The sequence below is a fragment of the Epinephelus fuscoguttatus genome, linkage group LG8 (assembly GCF_011397635.1).
Source record: "Epinephelus fuscoguttatus linkage group LG8, E.fuscoguttatus.final_Chr_v1".
Classification (NCBI taxonomy): Eukaryota; Metazoa; Chordata; class Actinopteri; order Perciformes; family Serranidae; genus Epinephelus; species Epinephelus fuscoguttatus.
The window spans coordinates 26,283,884-26,306,933 of NC_064759.1; the positions used below are offsets into that span (position 1 = coordinate 26,283,884).

Here is a 23,050-nt window from a genome sequence, read left to right on the forward strand (position 1 = left end):
TGTGGCTGCCAGGCTCTAGATGACACATTATCTGATAAATTAATGTATAAACACTACATGTGCCAATTAGATGGTTCATTTAAAAAAAAAAAAAGAATTTCAAAGCCTATAGGGAGTGCAGCCTTTACAAATTGTGGAATTTCTGCAAATAAAAAAGAAATTTACTGAAAGCTCTGAGCAGAAGCAGATTATTACAGTCATGTATCAAACGTGCAGTTTCCACTAATCCCCTCCAATTCCTGCTGCCAATTAACACAAAAAGCAAATTGGCAATTTCAGATCATTTTCTTTCAGGGCCTCGGAGCTCAATTGTAGAACATTTTTTCTTAAATAATTACAACCTGCAAAAACTGCATCTGCAGCATTTCACCAGCTTCTGGAGAGCTCTGTAGTAAACACAAAACACAAAACACATAGATAAGTGCACTCATTTACATTTACTGCATGTGGCCAGTATGCATTTAATTATGCTTTGTAGTCCCCCCCCAAAAAAACAAAAACAAAACTAAACTAAACTAAATTCTATTTAATTTCCATTGCTTACACAGGACACTTTTAGGACCTATAAGTGTCTAGTTTTATTAGACCATGCCCAATCGGTAAGTATCCATAAAAGATTAAAGGTGCTAAGGTCCTGTCTTTATGTGTCATTAAGGTTTCCCCTTGTGCATTTCAAGTGTGTCTGAAATTGCAGATTTAGACCGGGACCAAAATAAATTAGCAGAGTTCACAGCATTAGGCGATGCAGGAGACAAATGGCCGAAAAAAATTCTCGGGGATGATTGCAGGTGCAGGTTAGAGGCGTTAACGTTTACCTAGCACTGTACCACAGGGAAGAACTCAAGTATAAAACCCATGCATACAACTACTTACAGTAACAGGAGCATTTAGTGGCTTCAAATTTGCTCCTGTAATAATGTCTTTCATTCTGTGATGTTGTCATTTTGGTGACTCTTGGTTTTTTTACAGTCACCCAGCTTTAACTTTAGCTTCCTGCTCTGTGATTGTTCAGTTTGTGAAAAGTGACATTGACGAGTCCTCTGAAAAGTTGAAGCTGAGATAATTTGAACTTGAAGTGCTAGAAGGCAGCCTCACAAAAAAAAAAAAGGCTCGACTCTGAGATCAAAAAGAGGCTGGCACTCGGAGACAGTCTAAGGCAGCCGAAAGCACTCTAAAAGCATTGACAAGAGCTGAGGAGAGGCAATGGTACTTTGGAAAAGACACCTGTGGATACGTGCCTTTAGGGCACAGCCAAGCTCACTGTCTATCTATCTGTGTGTGTGTGTGTGTGTGCGTGCGTGCTCTTTCATGTGTGTGTCCCAGGTACCTTCACCCCGAAGGTTTACCCTCTGACTACACCATTTCTATGATGCTCCGTCTACTTCCTGAGACCCCGCAGGAGCCCTTTGCATTGTGGGAAATTCTCAACAAGGACAACGAGCCATTAGTGGGACTGATTTTGGACAGTAAGTTTGAATCACTTGCGTTTATGCTTCTTTATCATTCCGTTGTCTCACCATCAAACTCAAACAGCAGACGTGTGTTGCAGTTCGTGAGAGTGCATAATGCAGCAGATTTTAGACGTGCAGCTGAAGAAAAATCACTACATTTTTGATCCTGTATAACGTACCTTTGGATCAGAAAAGCTTTCATCTTACCTGTGTATACTCAATCATTAATAAGAAGCAGAGATACCAGAGTACTTCTGCTTACCCTGTCCTTAATGGGACACACCATAACCCTGGGAAAGCACCATAACCACAGTCTTAAAGGTCCTGATGCCCGCATGCTTTAGAATTTGTAACTGGAGACCACAGTTTGATAGAAAGCCAGTATTTCTTAAAGCCAAAGCAGATGGAATGATGTTGCATGAGACTGACCATGGTGCAGTGGCTGTGTTTGTATCCGACTGTGATAAGCGATGTTACAGAAACACTGCACACTGGGTGAACTCACACCAGGCGTCAACCTTTAGAGGTGTTTCGGACACTGACTTGGACGAGGCCCAGGGCAGACCTCTGACCTGCTGCGCAGATTATATTAGCAGCTGGGATGGATGATCTTGGAATCCACAGGAGTAGCTGGAGTAGGTTGCAGGGGAAAGTTATTTCACAAGGAAAGCTGAGCTTCATCTCAAAGTCCAATGGCCTTTAAAAAAGGAAAGACGTCTGGAGACTTTGGAGGAGCATCTAACAGACAAACTCAAGGAGCTGAAGGGCACTCCTTAATAAGCCCTGCCATACTTGGCCTAATTTTGGAAAGGCCAATTATATTTTTGCACTACTTCGTGTTGTTCAGTGCAGTTTTTTTTTTCATCTCAAGGAGATAAAGGGCACTTCAACTCAAGTTATTGGTATTGTTTTGATTTTCAAAGAGCATTTATTGATTGCCCAGCGTGTTATTCATACTGAGTGTTGAAGGGCTGCTTAGCAGCCTGCACATAGCGACTCCTCTCTACAGCTGCTGCCAGGCAGAATTAGCTTCTGGATGGCCAGTTGAGCTGAAGGCAGAGAATGGAGGGGGATTTTTTTTTTTTTTCTTGAGATGAAGGTTTTTGTTTTTCATTGAAAACGGCTCAAGGAGCTGATTGACTGCCTGCCTCAGAAACTAGGGTTCTCTTATTTAGCACATTTTCACTGAAGGTTTTTTAAATTCAGGTTATTTGTCTGGTGATTGCTTGAGTGACTGTTTTATGTTGGCTCAGCCAGGTTGTGCAAGATGCCAATCTACAGGTGACACATTTTAAAACAGAACACCTAGTTATGTTTTCCTTCAATATGCAGCCCGGTCACCAGATGAAATTGTTGGGATAATACATTTCAACAAACCATGAATATGTTACATTTGTACATTACATTAAGTATCGAATCAACCAGTGGCATAAGGTGGTTATGTTTGGCCCCAGTGCACACTATTATGACGAGCCCTAGTGCACCCTAGTTACTAGTTATTAAGCACACAAGCACACAGTTTTAGGCGTATGTATATTTTACCAACAGTGTGTCTTACTGTTGCTTTTATGTATATCCACTTGTAGATGTGCCAAATATGACAAAAACTACAAATGAAAATAGTGAATTATCAGTTTAAATAGTTTTTATAGTTAAATTATAGTAGAATAAGCTTATAATTTTGTTTTAGATCGATAGTATTTAATAATTCAGAAACCATGTTGAAGATGATTTTGCTTTTTTTGAGGGCATTCAATGAAAATCGCACCATTTTTAATTTAATGTGAGTTCTTTGAGCACAGGCATATTTCCAGGTGGCAATTGGGCCCCTCCACCTCCACCCCACAGGCCCCAGTGCAACTGCACTGCCTGCACTGTCTATATTTACACCCCTGGTATCAGCACTTCTAAACTGACGTAATTTCGTTGACATATATATGAGCGGACTTTGTCACTGGGAGGTGAAGGTGATGGTGGATGGCGTGACATCTAAGTGAAACGGTTGCCGAGCTGCAGATCACTGTTTGACCAACAAACAACAAAACTGGTTGGTTTTTGGGAGTAATTGGTGACAAGCCCGAACATGGTCTTTTCTGAACCATAAACAAGAGTTTTTTGTGCCTAAACATAACATAATAATTGCCACATTATAACAAACGTTACATATTCATGGTTTGCAGAAATGTGCAATGCTAGTATTTATTCTGGTGACTGGGTTATAAGTTGTCACCCATCTGTAGAATGCTGTCACAAAACTTATTGTTCATTGCACAATAATATTTGCTTTAGTGTGATAAAGAAGTGAAATAATCATATATACAGTGTGTTCTGTAGCTGTAAGGTGCTGGAGAAGCTCTGAAATGCACCTTGAATTTGACTTTTGAAAAGCTATAGGAGCCCTTTTTTCTGTTTTGCTCTGTTCTCTCTGTTGATCCTGATACAGTTAAGCAACAAGGACAAAACATGAATCATAATTTGGGTTCATGGTATATTTGGTTGTTCAGAAGAATCCCCAATTTGTGGATGAATATTTCATGGGCTGAAATTTATAACAAAAGCAAGGAAACATCTTTATCATGGCGTAGCCCACATGTAATGACAACAGTAAATTGGTGCAAAGGGTTAAAATAATCTTACAGTATTTAAAAACCAAAACCACCATTATATTTGCGCTATGTTCAAGGTTATACAGCAACAAAGTAGCTAATCAGTGTATTTACTCATGATATCATTATATTTTATTTTACAAAGACAGAAGCAATAACAATGTGACATTTTCAGAGCTTAGTTTTTTTTTTTTTGTTTTTTTTTTAACACAGTTCAAACTCACAGTTCCCATTGACACTTTTGCCCATCAGATATATTAGTAGAATAATGGGGATGAACTGGAGAAAAATTATATTACAGCGTTTTGCAAATGAAGGATGACAGGGAATCCATGCCAAAATTACAATGAAATAAAATGGAATTAATACATTTACCAGTCAGAAAGACATCTGATGAAGTTTGTATTTTTTCAACAGTAAAATGAATATTTGTTTTCTATGGAATACAGACAGAGCAGCACAAAGATCAAGTTGTTTGTTGCTAATATTATCCAGCCCATTTCGTTTGATGCTGTGACAAAACGATCTTACTTTGAGGAGTTAGAGACAATAGTGTCTAATAACCCAGGTTATTACTTGATGTGAACATCAACCTTTTCTATCCTCTCACCACCGACTGTCTGTACCCCCTGCAGACTCTGGAAAAACCTTGACGTTCTTCAACTATGACTACAAAGGAGACTTCCAGACCGTCACCTTTGAAGGAACTGACATCAAAAAAATCTTCCATGGCAGCTTCCACAAGGTTAGTCTTATATATGTGCTAAAAAGTACCTAAATAATAAAATGTTTTAACCTTTTTTGTTATTTATAACGTTTAATGCTAATGTGCTTGCTTTTGTATCACATCATTATAATACAGGTAGAGGTTTTGAGCTGTGGGGCGATTTGTTTTGAAAATTAGTGTTGTCCTAATCAGAGAGCCTGTCCCACAGTGGCTACATGTGCCAGTTTGCTTTACATATCAGGATCAAACCAACAAACCGTCATTACAGTATTAAAGTGTTAGTTTTTCAGACACATTTTTAGATCTTCTGCACTGAAACTCTGCAGAGCATGAACGGACAGAGGCAGCAGGAAGCTTTCTGTCCAGCAGTTGAGAAGGAGACAAAAATAAGGAAGATGGACTGTATTTTGATGGGGGTTTTTTTTCGATGTGGTGCAGCCTGTTGGGTGGTTTTCCAGTGGCTCTCGGGCTGTATTTTTTCTCTTGACTTGTCAACACCACTGTGATGAGTGTGTGTGCAGGTGATGATAGCCCTCCTCCCTCTCCTTTCTCTCCCTCCCACTCTCCCTCACTGCTTTCTCTACACCCTTTTTATTTTATTTTTTAAACTAGTGGAGTGTACAGAGTGGGAGTGAAACTGCAGATTTCATCACCCCTTTTAAGACCTCTGTGTGGTCTCCCATGATGAAGTTATACTGGACATTTGTGATTATATTTAACATTTACAGCTTAAAAAATGAGTTGATGATTAAATAATCCCATAACCCTTTTACCAAGCATGTAGTCAATGTCACATAAATGACATGAATGTAATACCTCTAACAAAGTACATGTGATGTATATGCAATAGCCACGTTTCCACAGAGCAGTACAGTTCAGTTTGGTAGGGTTTTTTTTTGTTTGTTTTCACTGTAAAAGGTTTTGGATGGTACCAATGGAACTGTTCCCATTTATGAACACCCCTCTGTTGGGGTACCTAGCACACAGATCTGGTACTAAAAGGTGGAGCTGTGAACACTGCAGTCTGTTGATTGGTCAGTAGTGGACGGTCACTCTGCTCAGGGCTGAGTTGTGGCTGGTTTGGAAGCTCTTGTAACCACTGTTCATACTATGGGGAGTTTTATTAGTAAACAGTAACTATAAAATGAAAGGATGTTTTGCTGCCTCTTGCAGCAGCTTTAGTTGAAGAAAAAAATAATTTAATTCACTGGGTCGACTGCCGGCGACTTTTAAGGTGGAACGTTATCTTGTGATGTTACTCAATGCATGAGGTGATGACATGAATCAGTCAATACACCTTAAATATTTCATTTGACCATTACTTTATTTTTTATATGACACACACTGTTAGTAAAATCTTCAAGCGTTCATATATATTAATTTCGGCCGGGTTTTGTGACCTGTATATATTCTAATCCTCACTCAGAGTGTCGTTCTTGTGGGCTATGACAACACTAAACCCCTGAGCTTGCCTGAGAAGGACTAAATGCACAAACCTGCAATTTCTAAATATCCCATGGAGAGAGACTCTCACTGCAGCCTGTTCTATTTTGTTCTGAAAATGTCGGCATGCAACCCTGTTCTGTGGATGATAAATGAGGTGCAGACTTCCATCTGTGTCAGCGGTAATGAGGAAATACAGTGGGTGCTGGACAAAGTTAGGACCTAGGGTCTAAGTACCATGTGTGAAGGGTTACTTTTAGTCCCAGAGGTACCATACCGAAAGTGTTTAATGGAAATGGGGCTAATTAACACAAGGTTTAATATTTGCCATAAAAGTTAGTGCATCTACAACAAGGGTTCTCAAAGTTTTGATGACTAAGTGCCAATTTAGGGAGCCAGCATGAGTGACAGCTGCACAGGAAAAGTGCAGTTGTGAGTTGTCCACTGAAGTTGTTAACTTTAACTAACAGCACTAGCATTGATGACAGAATGCAATTTCTAACACTCGTGCTAGTTGCTATGCAACCAGTAGCTTTCTATGAGTTGTTATCCCTGACCTGACAGGCACTTGATAGAGGGTGCAGTTTGATGCAGTCTCCTTGTAGTTAAAGTGTAGTGAAGACGTGTAATCTACTGAAATGGAACGCAAATTATTATAATATAATGCACGCACTTCATGTCACGTTGGGGGGCTGAGCAAAATGTGTCAGAGGGCCGCCATTGGCCCGTATGCTGCACTTTGAGCAACAATGATCTACAGTATCATCATAGAAGGCAACAATTTATGGTAGTTGTGGTAGTTTACCTGATTTTATTGTTACAGTATTACTATTCCCCATTGACCTCACATTGGACTCCTGGAGACAATATTAGTTTGTCCTCCCAGCTGATTCTCTGACAAAGACGTTTCCTATTTCCCTCAATCACTGGGTTTCTACTCAAATATATTTATGTAAATTATGTTGTGTCAAATTAGTCAGACTGAATGGAAATCGCAATTTTTTTTGACATTCCCTCAATAAAAGACAATTTTCTGCTCACTTGAGACGAGAAAGTGTTTTGTGGAAAAAAGAAATTATGGAACAAACAGTGAAGCAAATGCCTCAACTGAATAAATAATGACACTGGTTTAGCCTCAACAGGCCCGGTGAATGACAAATTCACATTGCAAAACACTTTGGCATGAAATACCACATTAGCTTAAACAAAAATAACAACAACTTGCTGAATAATAATAATAAAGATTAATTCTTTTGTCTTTGAATTAGGAGGTGTATTTACTTCTGCAGGACAGACATGGGCTTTAGCATTATTGTTCTGTTACATTTAAAAGAGTGGTTGACATTTAGAATTACTTGAAAATGGAGTCCAGCCGAAGACTTTATAGACAATATATTTTTTTGGTAGAGAGCTGCTGTTGTGTACTTTGTTTCCCAAAACTCTCTCCGGATTTTTGCGGAAAACAAGCCAACACCAGCCCACCAACTCTGTCTTTCTTTATCTCAATTCTCAAAATGTCAGGAGTAGCTGTCCATCATTCTTCATGCCTTTTTGTCTTCTTCTATTGTTTCCTGTCTTTCTGCTGGGGAACATGACAATGTTGAGAGAGGGAACAGATGCAGAAGACTGCCTGGCCAGAGGAAGTGTTCATCTCCGCTTAGACAGGATGACAAGTGAATAAGAGGAGCGTCCGTGTGCGTGTGCATGTTTGTGTGTCGGTTATAAAGGGATTACCATATGAAGACACCTTGTGTGAAAGCAGGAATACCCAGCAGGATCTGTCACCGCTCAGCGAAGTGCACACACAGACACACAGACTGAGAGAAACACAGAAAACAGAAACAGGTGAAGGAGGGAGGAAAGAGAGCAGCAGAAGAAACAGATATGACAGTGAGCTTAAGACACAGAGGAATACAAACAGTAAAATACAGAGACAAACACAGAGACATGTAGACATAGAAAGGAGAAGTGAAAGTTATCTTCAGCATAACTCACATATCGCTCAGAGCCATAATATACTCCAGACGTGTATAAACACTATTTCTGCATCTCCCTAAATGATTAAATGCCTCACATTAAAATGTTAGAGAGCACTTAAAGCTGTCCTTGTGAACTGTTAAAATTTACGCTCAGAACATTTGCACCAGTGATTCTGGAGCTTTCTATCTTACAGTAATCCACAATATTTCAGAATTCACAGCTAATTCATTCACCCATAAATGATTATTATAAAGCTGTTTTTATAAGTGTTGGTAGCGTCTTGGAAAGAATAAGAAAATATGATAATGGAGGAACCAAAGCAGCAACTAGAAATAAATGTGTTGTATCTGTGGGAGGGATAGATTTGGGATGACTGAAGCTGTTTGTTTGTAAAAGGAAAAGAAGAGACACAACAGCGGTACGTGGCTGACAGGGTAATGTGGCAGTTGCATCTGTTTTCCTGACGATTATTATCTTGATGATTAATCCAGATAGAAGCACACGCTATAAAGTGAAATGTAAAATGTGTGCCTGCAGTAGTTTGGAATATTTTCATGATGTTAACAGCTAAAAGTTAAAAGCTTTTCAGAATTTGTCTCTAAGCTTGTTTGTATTCAACTGCAGCCCTACAGCACATCTTCATTATGATAGGGTAAGAGAGTGCTATAAACTTCTCCATTTTATCTGGATTTGGGCTTTTGGAGACTGATGAGGTGCTAGGCATTAGACAGAAGCAATATAATGAAGCGATATGTGGGATCACTGGAAGGGAAATACTGTATATGAGCTAAATTAACATTGTTATACCTCTGCTCCAGTGATAGCCGTGGCAAAAGGCATTATGTTTCCAGGTTGTCCATCCATTTATCCTTCCATCCATCCCATTCTTGTGAACACGATATTTTAAGAGCACCTTGAAATTTCTTCACATTAGGCACAAACATCCACCTTGAGTCAAGGATGAATTGATTAGATTTTGTTAGTCATAGGACAAAGGTCAAGGTCACTGTGACCTCGTCTGTCTCATTTTCATGAACCCCATATCTCAGGAAGATCTTTTGGGGAATTTTTCAGACACTTCTAACAAATGGTCACTTGGACTCACTTGGACACTTGTTGGTCAAAAGGTCAAGAAGTGGTCAAGAAAATTGATGGATGGATGGAATCCACTTTGAGTCAAGGATGAACTGATTAGAATTTGGTGGTCAAAGGTCAAGGTCACTGTGACCTTGTCCATCGCATTTTCTTGAATGCAGTATCTTGAAGACCTTGAGGGAATTTCCTCAAATTTAGCACAAAAATCCACTTGGACTCAAAAATGAACTGACTAGAATTTGAAGGTCAAGGTCACTGTGACGTTGCACCCATCTCATTCTCATGAATGCTTTATCTCAAGGAGGCCCTGTAGAAGTTTCCTCAAACTTGGCACAAATGTCAACTTGAACTCAAGAATGAACTGATTAGAAGTTTGGTGGTCATAGGTCAGAGGTCACTGTGACCTCACAAAACATGTTTTGGCCACAACTCAAGAATTCATACACTAATTATTTCACACAATTGTCTAATAGGATAAAATGATGAAGTGAAGACATTGTAAATCCAAAAGGTCAATGGTCAGCTTTACCAAGATCCTAATGTTCTGCAAAGGAGAGACACTGGGTCAGTACTGAATTGATGTGTGTGAAGGGTCCGTGTTGTCAAAGACATGGATGCAAACTGTCAATGCAACTTGACTAGTTTGCGGAGGCATACAGCTATAAGGTGGTAATTCTAGTTCTTGTCAGTGACATGGATATTTTCAAGGCAGTTTATGAATGACAGGACTCAAGCACACCAGTATTTCAGTATTGAAAATCAAGAATATTTCTGCCTGCAGCTGGAAGTACAGTACTGTTGTCACATACACTAACATGTGCAAATCAAAACCCAGTACTATCAGACTTGTATGTGTTATATGTATTACTGTACCTCAGTCAGAATTACCTGGAAAAAATGAATAACTTAAGAATAACTCTTTCAAAGCAACATTTCAAGGAATTAAGAGTGTAACCTGAAGCAACACCTGGAATTACACTTGAGTTGCCTGTCAACACTGCAGATGTTTCTTGGTTTTTTAAAACGTATTCATGATTAAAATTGTTTCCACAAATTCCAGGGGCAGAGATACAGAGCTAACTTCATTTCTACTGTGACTGCTGTTTAAAAACCTGTCACTGTTGCCAAGTTATTCATTAAACACTGTCAAATGTCTCCAGCTGTGATGAAACATTGTTTATCCCACATAACAATACATCTGTGCCTCGGGAATGCTCTGGACTGAACAGGAAGACAGAAATGCAGGGGAAGAAGAAGCTAACTTTGTTTAAAAGTTAAAACAGCAGTTTGTGGATAATTAGTTATAAAGTTTTATCGATCGAATTTAAAGCAGCATTTTAGGGTTGATTGTGCAAATATTGCTGACTAGAGAGGACAGGAAATGAGAAAACACTCATAATGTACACAGTCAGGCAAAGTGAATATGCATAAATATGTACCTGTAAATGCTGAAACATAAATGCTTAATAAAAACAAAACAAAACATACAAGCCTTACAAGCAGCCATTCACATATAAAAAGTGTACTGTATGCACACACATACACACACTTTTTCACACATGCATGAGCGAGCACGCACATTTTAAGCGCTGGTCAGAGACAGCTGAGTTAGCAGAAATACTGATAGCCTCATCTACTTCAACCTCACACAGCATGTTTAAAAACTGCCATAACAATTTCAGTGTGTGAATGTGTTTGTCTCTGCGCCAATTTTCCAGTCCCGTCATTGTATCAGAAACACTTCTTCATTTTGTGTTAAGTTACCAAGAGGTAAAGGAAAGTGAATGTACTGATTCTGCGCCTCATGTCTAAAAGTTTCTCCCCAGGTTCATCCTCGTCTTCTCTCTCTTTGTCTTTCATATTTCATTGTCAAGATGGTGATCCTTACTGTGGTGAAAACTCATTCATCTCTAAGAATCTGCCAGAAAATATGCTTTAAAAACAATAGTTTATATTATTTCATGACATTAAGTTATTCTACATTGAGTGATAAATACGCCCAGAGCATAAAACTATTTAGGAATGTCCAAACTGTCTAAAAATGTTGCATCAATAACACTTCATGTTTTTTTCTCTCCCTGTTGATTTGTCCCTGTTTTGACATTTACATTCAGTAAGGAGAATGTTAAGTTGATAACTCAGTGTTTTTCTGGGTTCTCGCTATCAAAGTACAACAGAGTCGTTATTCAATTTGCAAGATTAGTACAAAGTCATACGCACAACATGACACAGATAACGTGGCTCTGTCAGTGGTTTAGAAAATAAAGTAATTTGTCTGAGAAATGATAGGGAAGGATAATTCTGATAAAGAAACAAAATAAACCATCTGTTGACGGAGAGACGCAAACAAACGAGGTGCTTTATATCACAGAAAGATACTGCTGATGTGTAAGACAGCAATACTATTAGAAAATACAAGACTGTGTATGTCGGAGAGGCTAATTCATCTTGTGCTGGCAGTAGTATTAGCTGTGGATGGATCCTGTAGTTTCCAGCCAGCCGTCTGACCTGTCAGCAGCAGCACAGAGGGAAAAACATTATGCTACTGATATTCTTTATGCTTTATCTTCATTTTTTGTGGTCAGGGCTTTTTTGTTTGTCTGTTTGTTTGTCATGAATGCTGGCCTGTAAAACCAATCCCAAGTCTCAAATTTGATGTTGGTCTCCTGTCAGTTTTAGGTTATCTAATGATCAGATTAACAAAAACAACAATAAAACATGTTAGTAACATTGAAATTAGCTTTAAACGTGCACATTCGTGATTAGGCAAATGTCAGAAGCCCTTTCAAAGTTGAAATGTAATTCTACACTAAATAAGCACCATTTACGGACCTCAGATACCCTCATAATGGCTGTGATCATGAGTATACTATGGTTGACCAACATAAATAAGCAGACGAAGTTGAATTTTACCCTGAAGAACTATTGTACGGAAGGTTTTGACACTCCTTGGGTTTGCTCAACTTTTACACATCAAAAACTTTCAGCATGTAAAGCTCAAAAGGGCACTTCATCCCCAAATCAAAAATACATTTTCCTCTCACCTGTAGTGCTGTTTATCAGTCTAGATTGTTCTGGTGTGAGTTGCAGAGTGTTGGAGATATCAGCTGTAGAGATGTCTGCCTTCTCTCCAGTATAATGGAACTAAATGGCACTCGGCTTGTGGTGCTCAAAGCACCAAAATAATACATTTGAAAAACTCTACAGCAGTGTCTCTTTCCCGAAATCATGACCAGGTTACTGAAGATCCACAGGAAGCGTGTATCTAGTCATGGACGACAGGCTTGTGTATGTGGCAATGCTGGATGGAAACATTAATGGCGTCCTTCTCAGCTGAGCTGTAACATTAGCTAGTTTAGTGGTGCTAGGTGAACTAGATTCGTGCTCTCTTATGCGTGATGATACAGTTTGGCAGGTGTAATTCAATGGACAGAAAATAGTTCCTACATGAAACTGCTCGTAACAAGGTCTGTAGATTTTCTTGAGTAACCGGGTCATGTTGAGGTATTTTTTTTGGTGCTTTGAGCACCACTAGCCAAGCGCTATCTAGCTACTTTATGTTCCAGAGAAGGCAGACATCTCGTGAGGGTGAACTGTTCCTTTAAGAACACTGGTCCTATATTAATTTTACTTATACTTATACTTATATATATATATATATATATATATATTTATGTATGTATATATATATATATATATATATATATATATATATATATATATATATATATATATCTACTTATGTATTATCATTACTGTTTGTTTTTATCGGGTTCACATTATTGTGGCATGGTAATGTGGTGCCGACATCTGTACTTACAACAAGTAATACCAGGCATTTGTAACTATGTAGCTATTACAACAATAAAATCCCGTAGTGTTAACTGAGATATATATGTAGCTATATATTTTTAGATATTCTTGGGGCTTCTTTTGCTCGTATTTGATAGGACAGAAATAGCATGAAAGGGAGAGAGAGGGGGGATGACATGCAGCAAATGACCGTGGGTTCAAATCCAGCCCACTACGGCAAGGATGCAGCCTTTTGCACATGGGGCGCATGCTCTGTGATGTGAGCTTGTGGGCACCCAAGTAAAACTTAATCCTACATGTTGATTTTTATATTGTACAGAAAAAAGGAAAGGAAATTTGACTGGAACCATTTGCCAAATTCATAAACACAGAGACTGCTTGTATCATGTTCACAACCTATAAATGTCTATTTGTGAAATTATGGTGGTAAATTATTTTTATGTGATGTTTTTATATGCAGTTTAACTTTTCATAAGGGAGTACATTTGACCTCCACATACTGAAATGTTAGCCAATAGATTATTAGGCATATTACGCTAACCCAGGAGAATATAGTATAACCCCCAAAACAGTTGCTTAAGAATAAACAGAATCTTTTCCAAAGCCTTCTGCAGGTTTTTCAGATTTCATATCACTGAAGTGTAAGAACAGGAGACTGGTTCAAATAGTCAATTTTCAGGAGTAAACTTCCTCTGTACTGAAAATAATGGAAGAAACTGATAGCCTGAAGGAGAGTGACACACCCTGAGAAACATATATTTATATACCTTACAGTGACTCAGAGTTTAACTTCAGCCACGAAATGCCACAAAATACAGGCAAAATGCCTGCACCTTAGAGGATTTTCATGATCTTTTATATCACACAAGTACAACACACACACATCATGCCCAGTGGAGTGTGCAGAATGGAGGATGAGAACAGAAATTCATTATAAAGCAGCCGTCCAAACGTCAGCCAAGAAATGGGCCTTGACACATGAATATGAACTTTGTCTAACTCCACATTAGCTGCACCTTGTTACTGTGTGTGTGAATGTGTATGTGCTGCACACTTGCATCCGTGTTCCTATAATTTAACAGTGCATGTGTATTTTTATTGAGAGTGTGAAAGAGTGATAGAAAACCTCTCATTATGGTGGAACATGCGGATGCTAATAGTGTATTTTATAACTATCTGTCACCAGGATGCAGCTCTCTCTGCTCATTAACCATGTGACCAGTTGAATTTCACAGTTCACGGCTCTGGCAGTGGTTTCCTCTAAGGAGGCAGTTTGAGCTCAGAGGCACTCTGACTGGACGGGCCAATTTGTGTGCTTAGATGCTTTTAACCTGCGTTTCTAAAAATCCCACGCAAGCAAAGCAACCCATTGTCACTGGGATTAGCCAGTGAAGATAAAGGTCTGTTGTTGTTGGTGCAGACAAGAGGTTTGTACTCACAGATAAAAGACCGGTGAAAATGCTGCACTGAAACTGTTGTTACATACACAATGTTTTATTGACTCTTGCTATTCAGTTGTCAGTGTTTATGTCTGAGTATGTATTTAGGACAATACTGATGGGCAGTGTTGGGCTTGTTACTCAAAAAAATGTGATTTATTACTCATTACTCTTTTCAAATGTAATGTTATTACAAGGGATGTCCCGATCCAATCTCAGTGACTGGTATCAGGGCTGATGAAAGCATTTTTTAGCTGATTGGAATCAGCTATATTGATCTATATATATCCTGATCTGACCATTTCTTTTACATTGGCTGGTGTTTTTACTCCTGAAGCTTTCATGCACAGCAGCACAAGTGCAACTGTTGTCAACTCTCAGCTGTCTGTCTCTCCTTCTCTTCACTGAGCTCCCCTGTGTTTATAAGAGCAGGGGCTGAGCCCAGCCTGCGGCAAAACACCACAAACACACACCATAAAGAAGAGCAAAATGCAAAATGAGACTGTTTATTGATGTTAAATACTGAGGTTAGGGCACATGCTGTCATCAAAGGCACATTGTGTTTCACCACGCGACAGACAGACATGGCTGCTGGGATTCTTTTTTCTTAATGCATTGCAGAGCTATTCAGTTGTCAAGCATAGGGTATAGCCTATACAATGGACTGATTTAAGTAACTTAAGTAACTGTAATTGAAGTATGTATTGTGCAGCTGTATTATCTAGAAAAATATAATAGTATCACATCAGGGCTTGGTATGACCAGATACTCAATATTACATGACTTGTATTCAGTTCGTTACATTACTCATTATATTACTTTTCCATTACCCACCACAAAATTCCTAATCACGTCATTTTTTCCTCCAAATTCAGACTTCTCATGTGTGCCTCTCTCTCTGAATGTTAGGGTGATCTCCAGTAAGCGCAGCTAAGGTTAGACAGCTTGCAAAGGATTTCTGACCTAGGGGTCTTCTGTCGCCTGTGACCTGGATTTTACAGTACCAATAATCTGTCTGAAAGACAGAAAATCAATCGTGGAGATAGGCAACATTTCATCTGGCACATATCCAGCCACAAGCTTCATTAGTTCCTTGTCACTTGTAGCCTGCTGTCCACAAATACAATCCATTTTTTTCCAGTCTACAGCCATCCTTCATGGCTGCAGAGCGCTCATCTTTGGTGGGGTGTATATCCAGAAGCTTCACATTGTTTCTCAGTACCTGAAACAGTGTTCTTATCATGCAAGTGTTTCCTTCTTCCAAGGTAGCTTGCTGCTGTGTATTCGTGATCATTATGAAAATAACTTGAGTATGTGACTGGTTGTGAGGTTTCAGATCAGAAGGGGATGGCAATGAATAGGAGGTTACTAGAACTACTGCCCAACACTGAATGAGTAATACAAGAGGATTTACTATTGAGACAAAATACTTGCTAAAAATGTTTTTTATGTACTAGCAAGCTATTTTGGTCAAAAACAGAAGTAAAGACATTTTCACATCTTATCTGATTAACAGGTTTGGGAACCTGAGTTTGTGAACTGCTCCAATCTCATGCACCTTATTCTCTCTCTCCTATTACAGCTCCATGTTACTATCAGCAAGACGTCTGTGAAGGTGGTGTTAGATTGTTCTGTGGTTGGGGAGAAATCCGTCAGTGCTGCTGGCAACATTACCACTGATGGTGTAGAGATCCTTGGAAGGATGGTTCGGTCCAGAGGCAGACGGGACAACTCCGCTCCGGTCAGTATGAATTTTTGTCTGCATCATTGTGAAGTGCACTCTGAGTAGAGGGTGATTTCATACAGCTGGTCATGGAAATGTGATGTCCTCCAGACAGGAAGGTTATCAAGGAAGTAATCAGGAAATCTTTAAGTTAGTTTAACATGCCAGATTGTATTTCACAGTTTTTAGTATTTCCTCCGACAGCAGGTCTGTATGATGTAAACCACCTTTAAAGAGAAAATAAATTAAAATCTGCTTAAATCAAATCTGGCTGGTATAATTGTCCCTTGTGCATTGATTGCAATGATATGTCAGCAAGGTGTGTATGTCAACCGTAATGGCCCATAAAATGGCAACCATTAATATCCAAAAACATTTTAGTGAGTCACTCCGGGGGAGTTTATTTTATTTATTGCAAGTGGAATTGTACAAAGTGCTTTACTTTGTTAGCTATGCTCTACCCATTAAGTAGAACAGGCACTCAAAAAACCTTTTGGCACACACAGGCAGGGGGAGAAGGTGAGAGATCCTGTGCTTCTGGGAATACTGAGCACTCCTATTAGTAAATTTATACTTTGTAGCTGCTCCAAAGGAAAGTATCAGCAGGAAAATGTTGCGTGAATAAGTTTTTATGAAGGAAAATATGACATTTTCTTCACTTGTCACCCCATTGTCCTTTACAGGCCAGTAATGGTTATTGATTTAAGAATATGTTGTGTCAGTCATATTTGGAAAGGTCTTTGCGGAAAGTAATCTGTCTGAAAATAATATTATGATGGTAGCTTTACCTGGTGTTAGTTTATACTATTTTCCTGTACTTTCAGTTGGCCAGAAGTGACATCTTCAGTTGGTGAAGTACTTTGTTTTAACTGCCACAACGAGCGACATTTCTTGTTATCTAGAGGCTGTTATCTGGAAGGAATTTCTAACACAAAACTCTGCTCGGACTCAAGGATGAACTGATTAGAATTTGGTGGTCAGAGATCAAGATCACTGTGACACCATGTGTCATGTCCTGCATAAACACTTTTCTGGCCATTATTCAACACCATACCTCAGGAACAGAGAGGGGAGACGTTTGGCCAGGTAATGAATTGTTGACACTGATCTCTGGCATCCACCTTGAAACTGTGGTGATTGTACAGATACGCTGTGCTGCCAGGTTAAGGATGTGTGTTCAAGTATCCACATTCAGCCAAAAAATACACTTAATATCTTCAATTGAATATCTTCAAAGTCTTCACTTCATATATTATAGAGTCTGGCCAGACATGAACATGAACTGCAACTTGACTGATTGGCAGATGCATTCAACTGTGAGGAAGTGATTCTATAGACTATTTTAGGAACAACGTCATGATGTCATTTAATTAGCTGGAGGCAAAACACGACTCACCACCACAGGGTTGTTGACTACATAGGAGTGTCAAAATGTTGTCTTGTTGTGTTATTGGGGGCCAGAATAGAAGGAGTCATGGCTCAAAACTTAAATTTTATTGCATACCAGCTGCCACTGCCCGTCAACACACACAAAGACAACTATGGTTTAATGTGATAAGACGAAAGGACTGGATGGGCGCGATCATCAAAAATACTCACACGTGCAGCGCGCACTTCATATCAGGTTAGGGAAAAAGTATTTACTGTTGTAGGGATGATTGACATTATGTTAAGGGTTATCATGTCCACCTCATCGATCCTCCTTTGTAAGATTGGCATAGTAATCAACCACAAAGTCGGCCATCCCACCTTTGGCAATCTGGTCTCTCAGATCATCCATCCACTGAGTAAGAGCATACAGGTCGGCCTGCCTGGTCCCATTGGTCAGTGTTTCCTTTTTCAAGTTTTCGTGGTCCCCGAGAGTGAGTGACCTGACATGGCGCATTCGTAAATTCAGTCTGATGCTCTACACTAAAATAAGAGCCCTGTTGGTTGAAGAAAGAGAGCGTTACATTTCTATATAAATTAACAAACAGTTAAGTTAATCACACATTCATTCCACTTGGCACTCTGCAGCTCCATCTCTCCAGACAGAGTGCAGAGAGAGCGCTCTGCCACTCAAAGAGTGTGGTCTGGATAGCCGAACAGTACATTGCTACAGTGCTCCGCATTTATGAACGGTCCAGTTTGTGCTCCGGCATTTGGAATGAGTATTTCTGAATGCACCGCTTGCATCATCTTCTTCCATTGTCGAAAACAAGCCAACCGAACTTGCTAGCTAGTCTGTGGAGAATTGTTTTGCCTCCAGCTAAGCTCTGCCAACCAAAACGCATCATACAGTTTAGTAAAAGGGTCTATTCCCCCTCTGGTGCTATAATAGAACATACTGTGAGCTTATCCCTACTTGACATATTTTAGCTTTTGGGCAGAAGCCCTTTTGCACTGTATCTTGACATGCCGAGCAACAAACCCACTTGGTTAGGGTTAGGAAAAGATTGTGGCTGACTGAAGTCAAGTCAGTTGACCCACATGACTAATGACTCACATGTCAGAATAACTCAACTTTGACTTTGAATAGCAGTCTCCTGGGTCAAAGTCCTGTGCTTGTTGAACCTATCTTCCTCCATGTTAGCTGAAAGCGCAATGCATCTCGTACAGATAAAGGATGCATTGTGTGTTCATATCTGACACCAAGGGCCATTGAGATCAGGCTGTATAAAGATTATAATCACCACTGCTTCACACAGGCTGCAGGACAGGCTTTTACTTTTCAAGAACTAAAAACATTTCAGTCAAGAGAGACTTGTTTTTTATACTTAACAGAATATTTATTAACATGTGCACATAAGAATGAAAATATGGAAAGTCTTTGGCGATTAGACCCCAAAGAGATGGTATGATTTAAGGAGGGCTGATGATCTGGATGAGTAGAGGAATGAGCCTTTGTTGAGCGTGTCCTGGACTCTGGATACGATAATTAGAGGTCCACTAGAGTCCACCAGCTGCTTTTACACTTGGGACAAAAAACAGTCCACACACTAGACTATGCTCCCATAAATATTTAATAAACTTACCACTTAGGTAGTGTTTTGAGCTTCATGCTCTTCATCAGACAAAGGACAATGGTGTCCCTGCATTGTGCTTTGACTGATGAAGAGTGTGAAGCTCAAAACGTCACCTCAGTGATGGTTGTGTTCCAGTTTTTTATCATCTGGATGTGCTTTTGTAAACTTTATGTGCTTTTAAACTTGGGACTTCTGCACCTTTCTCAACTAAGACCTAGCAGGCCCCTATCTGTATGTAGGTGGAGATGAAACCAAACCAGGAACAATGTGTCCATGTACAAGCCACATCTTGAAATAAAGTAAGGAAGATTATAATTGTGTGACTGAAACAGTAGCGGAGAGAAAAACAAGCCGCCAACCGACAGGATCTCATCCAAGTCTGCAATTGTGTGTTCATGTCTGTGTATATTTAACTTTCTAGATAAAACAGTCCCACAGTCATTACGCCTAAGTGGGAGTTTTCCATAGTTTAGGTTGTCTTTGACATATATATATGTATTAAGTTTGATATAGATCTTCGTTGAAGGTTGGGGTCGTGAAACATCGGGTTTCTGTATGGTTTCGAAATGTAGATACTAGAAACTGCTCTAATAAAAAGAAATGAAAACAGAAGGCTTTATATCAGCGAGCCGTTTCTTCAGTCGTGATGATAAACTTTGAATCAGATACAAGCTCATGACCTAATTTATAGCCTGCTCTATAGTTTGAGACTCGTGGAGCCTCCCAAACATTCATTCTGTTTGTGTAAGCTCTCAGCCAGACTTCATGTATCTCCCAGTGCTCTTTCAGCCCGTCATTAGAGCTTGTAAACAAACTGTCTGTGTTCTTGTTTCTTATCGAGACAGAAACACCAGAAAACTACATTGTTACTGAATACCATGGTTAATATTCCATTTCTTATGTTGCCTCTGTTTCACATCTGCATTTTGAAATCTGTTAACTGATAATGTTGTAATTGGTGTGTGTGTGTGTGTGTGTGTGTGTGTGTGTGTGTGTGTGTGTGTGTGTGTGTGTTCTCATGCATAATGTGTGTGTGTGTTTACAGTTCCAGCTCCAGATGTTTGACATCATCTGCAGCACATCCTGGGCCAGCAGAGATAAGTGTTGCGAGCTGCCAGCACTGGTAAGAAACGAACACATGCATGTACTCTGTCTCACACACACACATGCTCACACACACATGGTTTTACTGCCTCTCCTAGTGTGCAGTAGTTAAAGGCTTTGAATATGGCAGCCCTAGATAATTAGAGTGATAATTGTGGTTACAATCAAATTAAGATATGATGAAACCAGAATAAAGCCAAATTACTTGGAATCTGTATGAACAGCTTTTAGTGCTGGCAAAGAAATGCCACCGCTGATAGTGCCTGTGGTGAGGTGGGTAATTTCATTTATGTGACAGAAATGCACCTAATGACCAATGTTGTCTTCCACACACATATACAAGTCAAGTCTGAGCAGGCCTGTTTAAGAGTAGCAATTATCAATTAGCACCCCAGGCATAAAGCATAGCCACACAACAAACAGACACACAGAATTACCAGTTAATTAGGTACACCTCTGCAGTCTGATGGAATCCATTAAAGCAATGTTTTGTGACGCTTTTGGTGACATTCAGAAAGGTTAGAAAAGTTTCCTTTTGCCTTTGTGGTAATTGTTAGCTGTGGTTAGTGATGGTAATGGATTGCACCACCTCACTTTCTAGTTTTTTGTACACCCCACGTACACGAGGGACACAGTATATTAGAAACAGCCCCAATGTAATACGTAAGGGATAATGTATAGTGAGCCGGTGACTGTTGAAAAATAACTCCTGACAGGAGAATGAAACCCGACGCGATTACTCTGTGTAATTCTAACGTTTAAGGAGCAGTGTGTAGCAGCTGCAACCAACTGAATCAGGCCCCAATCACACAGAAAGCTTTTTCAGGTTGCAAATGTGAGTTTTTTAAAAATAGAATGCCACTGGAAAAACCCCAAAAAAACACGCTTGCCGCACCTTTATATTGTTGCCAGGCAGCCACCCCAGGCATATTTATGCATGATTTGTATGCAGTTTGACAACTGGCATCAGGCTACACAGTGCTGGGCATCTGGCAACACTACCATCAGTTTCTCCTCCATTGTACCAACTGTAAACTTGTTCGCATCTCAAATCATCCGATTGGACAATGGAAAGAAGAAGCTAAAAAAAAGAGATGACACGGGATGGTTTTCTAGCCTGAAAATCCAGACTCAAATCTGGCCCTCACTGATACACCCTTCCTACCCAAGGGGCAGCACTAACACAATTGGATAGCATGGCCAATCAGAGCAAAAAACAAGGTGACGTATTCATTGCATTAAGCCCCATTTGTTTGCTGACCAGTGGGGCTAACTGATATATTATGCTTTTGCCGTATCCCGTCAGCAAAACAGCAGAAACATCCTTCCTGGAAACAAAGGCTTCTAGGGCAGTCTTCTGTTCCTCTCTCAAGGAAAAAGATAAGTGTAGTTGGCTTAGCGTTTCTTCCAAAGCTAAATTGAATGCACGCGGTCCTTCAGCAGCTGCCATCTTGGCTGTTTACTTTTCGACTCCTACGGCGCAGTGCTCTTCTCATCATGTTACGCCCGTTCGGAGCCTGCCTCTGTCAGATAGACTGATCTGATTGGTCCGATTGGCGATTCAGCGGGCTCTGCTCGTCGGGGCCAGATAACCGTGCAGTGCAAATTCGAATTTGCTAGGGGTGGGGCATCTGGATTTCCAGGTTAGTGTTTTTCTGCTCTGAGTTGAAGTTTTTTTCAGCTCAAGGAGTTCAGAGTGCTCCAGCAAAAATGCCAGGCGCGTAGCAATGCAAAAACTGCAAGCAAAAAGCTTAATTCTCATAAAAAAAAAACAATTAGAAAAAGGCGCCTCCAGCTCCTAAAACACTTTGTGTCATCAGGCCCAAGCACCCCTTCACCCCTTCCTTCCATGAGGTAACATAAAAACATAAAAAAACATATCTAGAGCTAATGCTTAGTTTGTCTATACAGTGTTTCCCACAGAATTAGAATCTGTGTGTGGCAGTAGCTGACAATGGGGGCCATATCAGTAAACTTTCCTGGTTTTTGTTTGTTTGTTTGTTTTGTGTCCCCTCTATAAATTCTGAGGTTTTTGTGTGTCAGTGATGTGAACACAATGCAGACAGAACTCTTCATGAGTTTATTTGTTCCTTCAGCAGCAGTTTGCTTAGTTCTGAGTTGTGGGGCGAATAACTGTTTCATCAATCCAGTCAAAGCTGATTAGATCAATGGATGAAAGGCGTAGCTGCTGCAGAGGAAAGTGACAGCAAACGTTAACCCCCTGCCTGGTATTCTGCTGCTCCATTTGTGCCCAAAGTACGCTCTGCGCTCCGTGAGTGTGGTGCAATGAAAAACGGAACTGTATATTGTTCCAACAGAGCTCCTAATGAACAGTCCTGCTCTAAAAAAAAAAATCATTACATGGTTACATATGTTGTTAGTGTGACTAAACAAATTCACAAATAAATGAAAGTGTGGGAAACTCTGCCATTCTGGGCTACTGAAGAAACATGGTGGTGCAACATGGCGGACTCCGTCAAAGGGAAAATGCTGGCCACTAAATTCTGCACACTGATCCTTTAAATGAATCAGTCAATACAAGGAAGTTCAGTCTCTTGACTTGTTGTTATGATAAAATATTTTATCAGTAGTCATGGGGACCAAGCAAACACTGATTTGTTTTGTACCACGAGTTTAACACCTCATGCAGCTCAGACAGTTGGG

General features: G+C 39.8%; 1 protein-coding gene across 5 annotated transcripts in view; it reads left to right on the forward strand.

Moving 5' to 3' along the window:
• Positions 1 to 23,050, forward strand: part of col14a1a (collagen, type XIV, alpha 1a) — a 188,890-nt gene that overhangs the window by 113,757 nt on the left and 52,083 nt on the right. For all 5 annotated transcript variants that reach the window (XM_049584055.1, XM_049584054.1, XM_049584058.1 and 2 more), the window contains 4 exons: positions 1,324 to 1,466; positions 4,693 to 4,802; positions 16,137 to 16,295; positions 20,328 to 20,405. In XM_049584055.1, the coding sequence (XP_049440012.1) occupies positions 1,324 to 1,466; positions 4,693 to 4,802; positions 16,137 to 16,295; positions 20,328 to 20,405 (490 nt within the window). The remainder of the gene's footprint in view (positions 1 to 1,323; positions 1,467 to 4,692; positions 4,803 to 16,136; positions 16,296 to 20,327; positions 20,406 to 23,050) is intronic.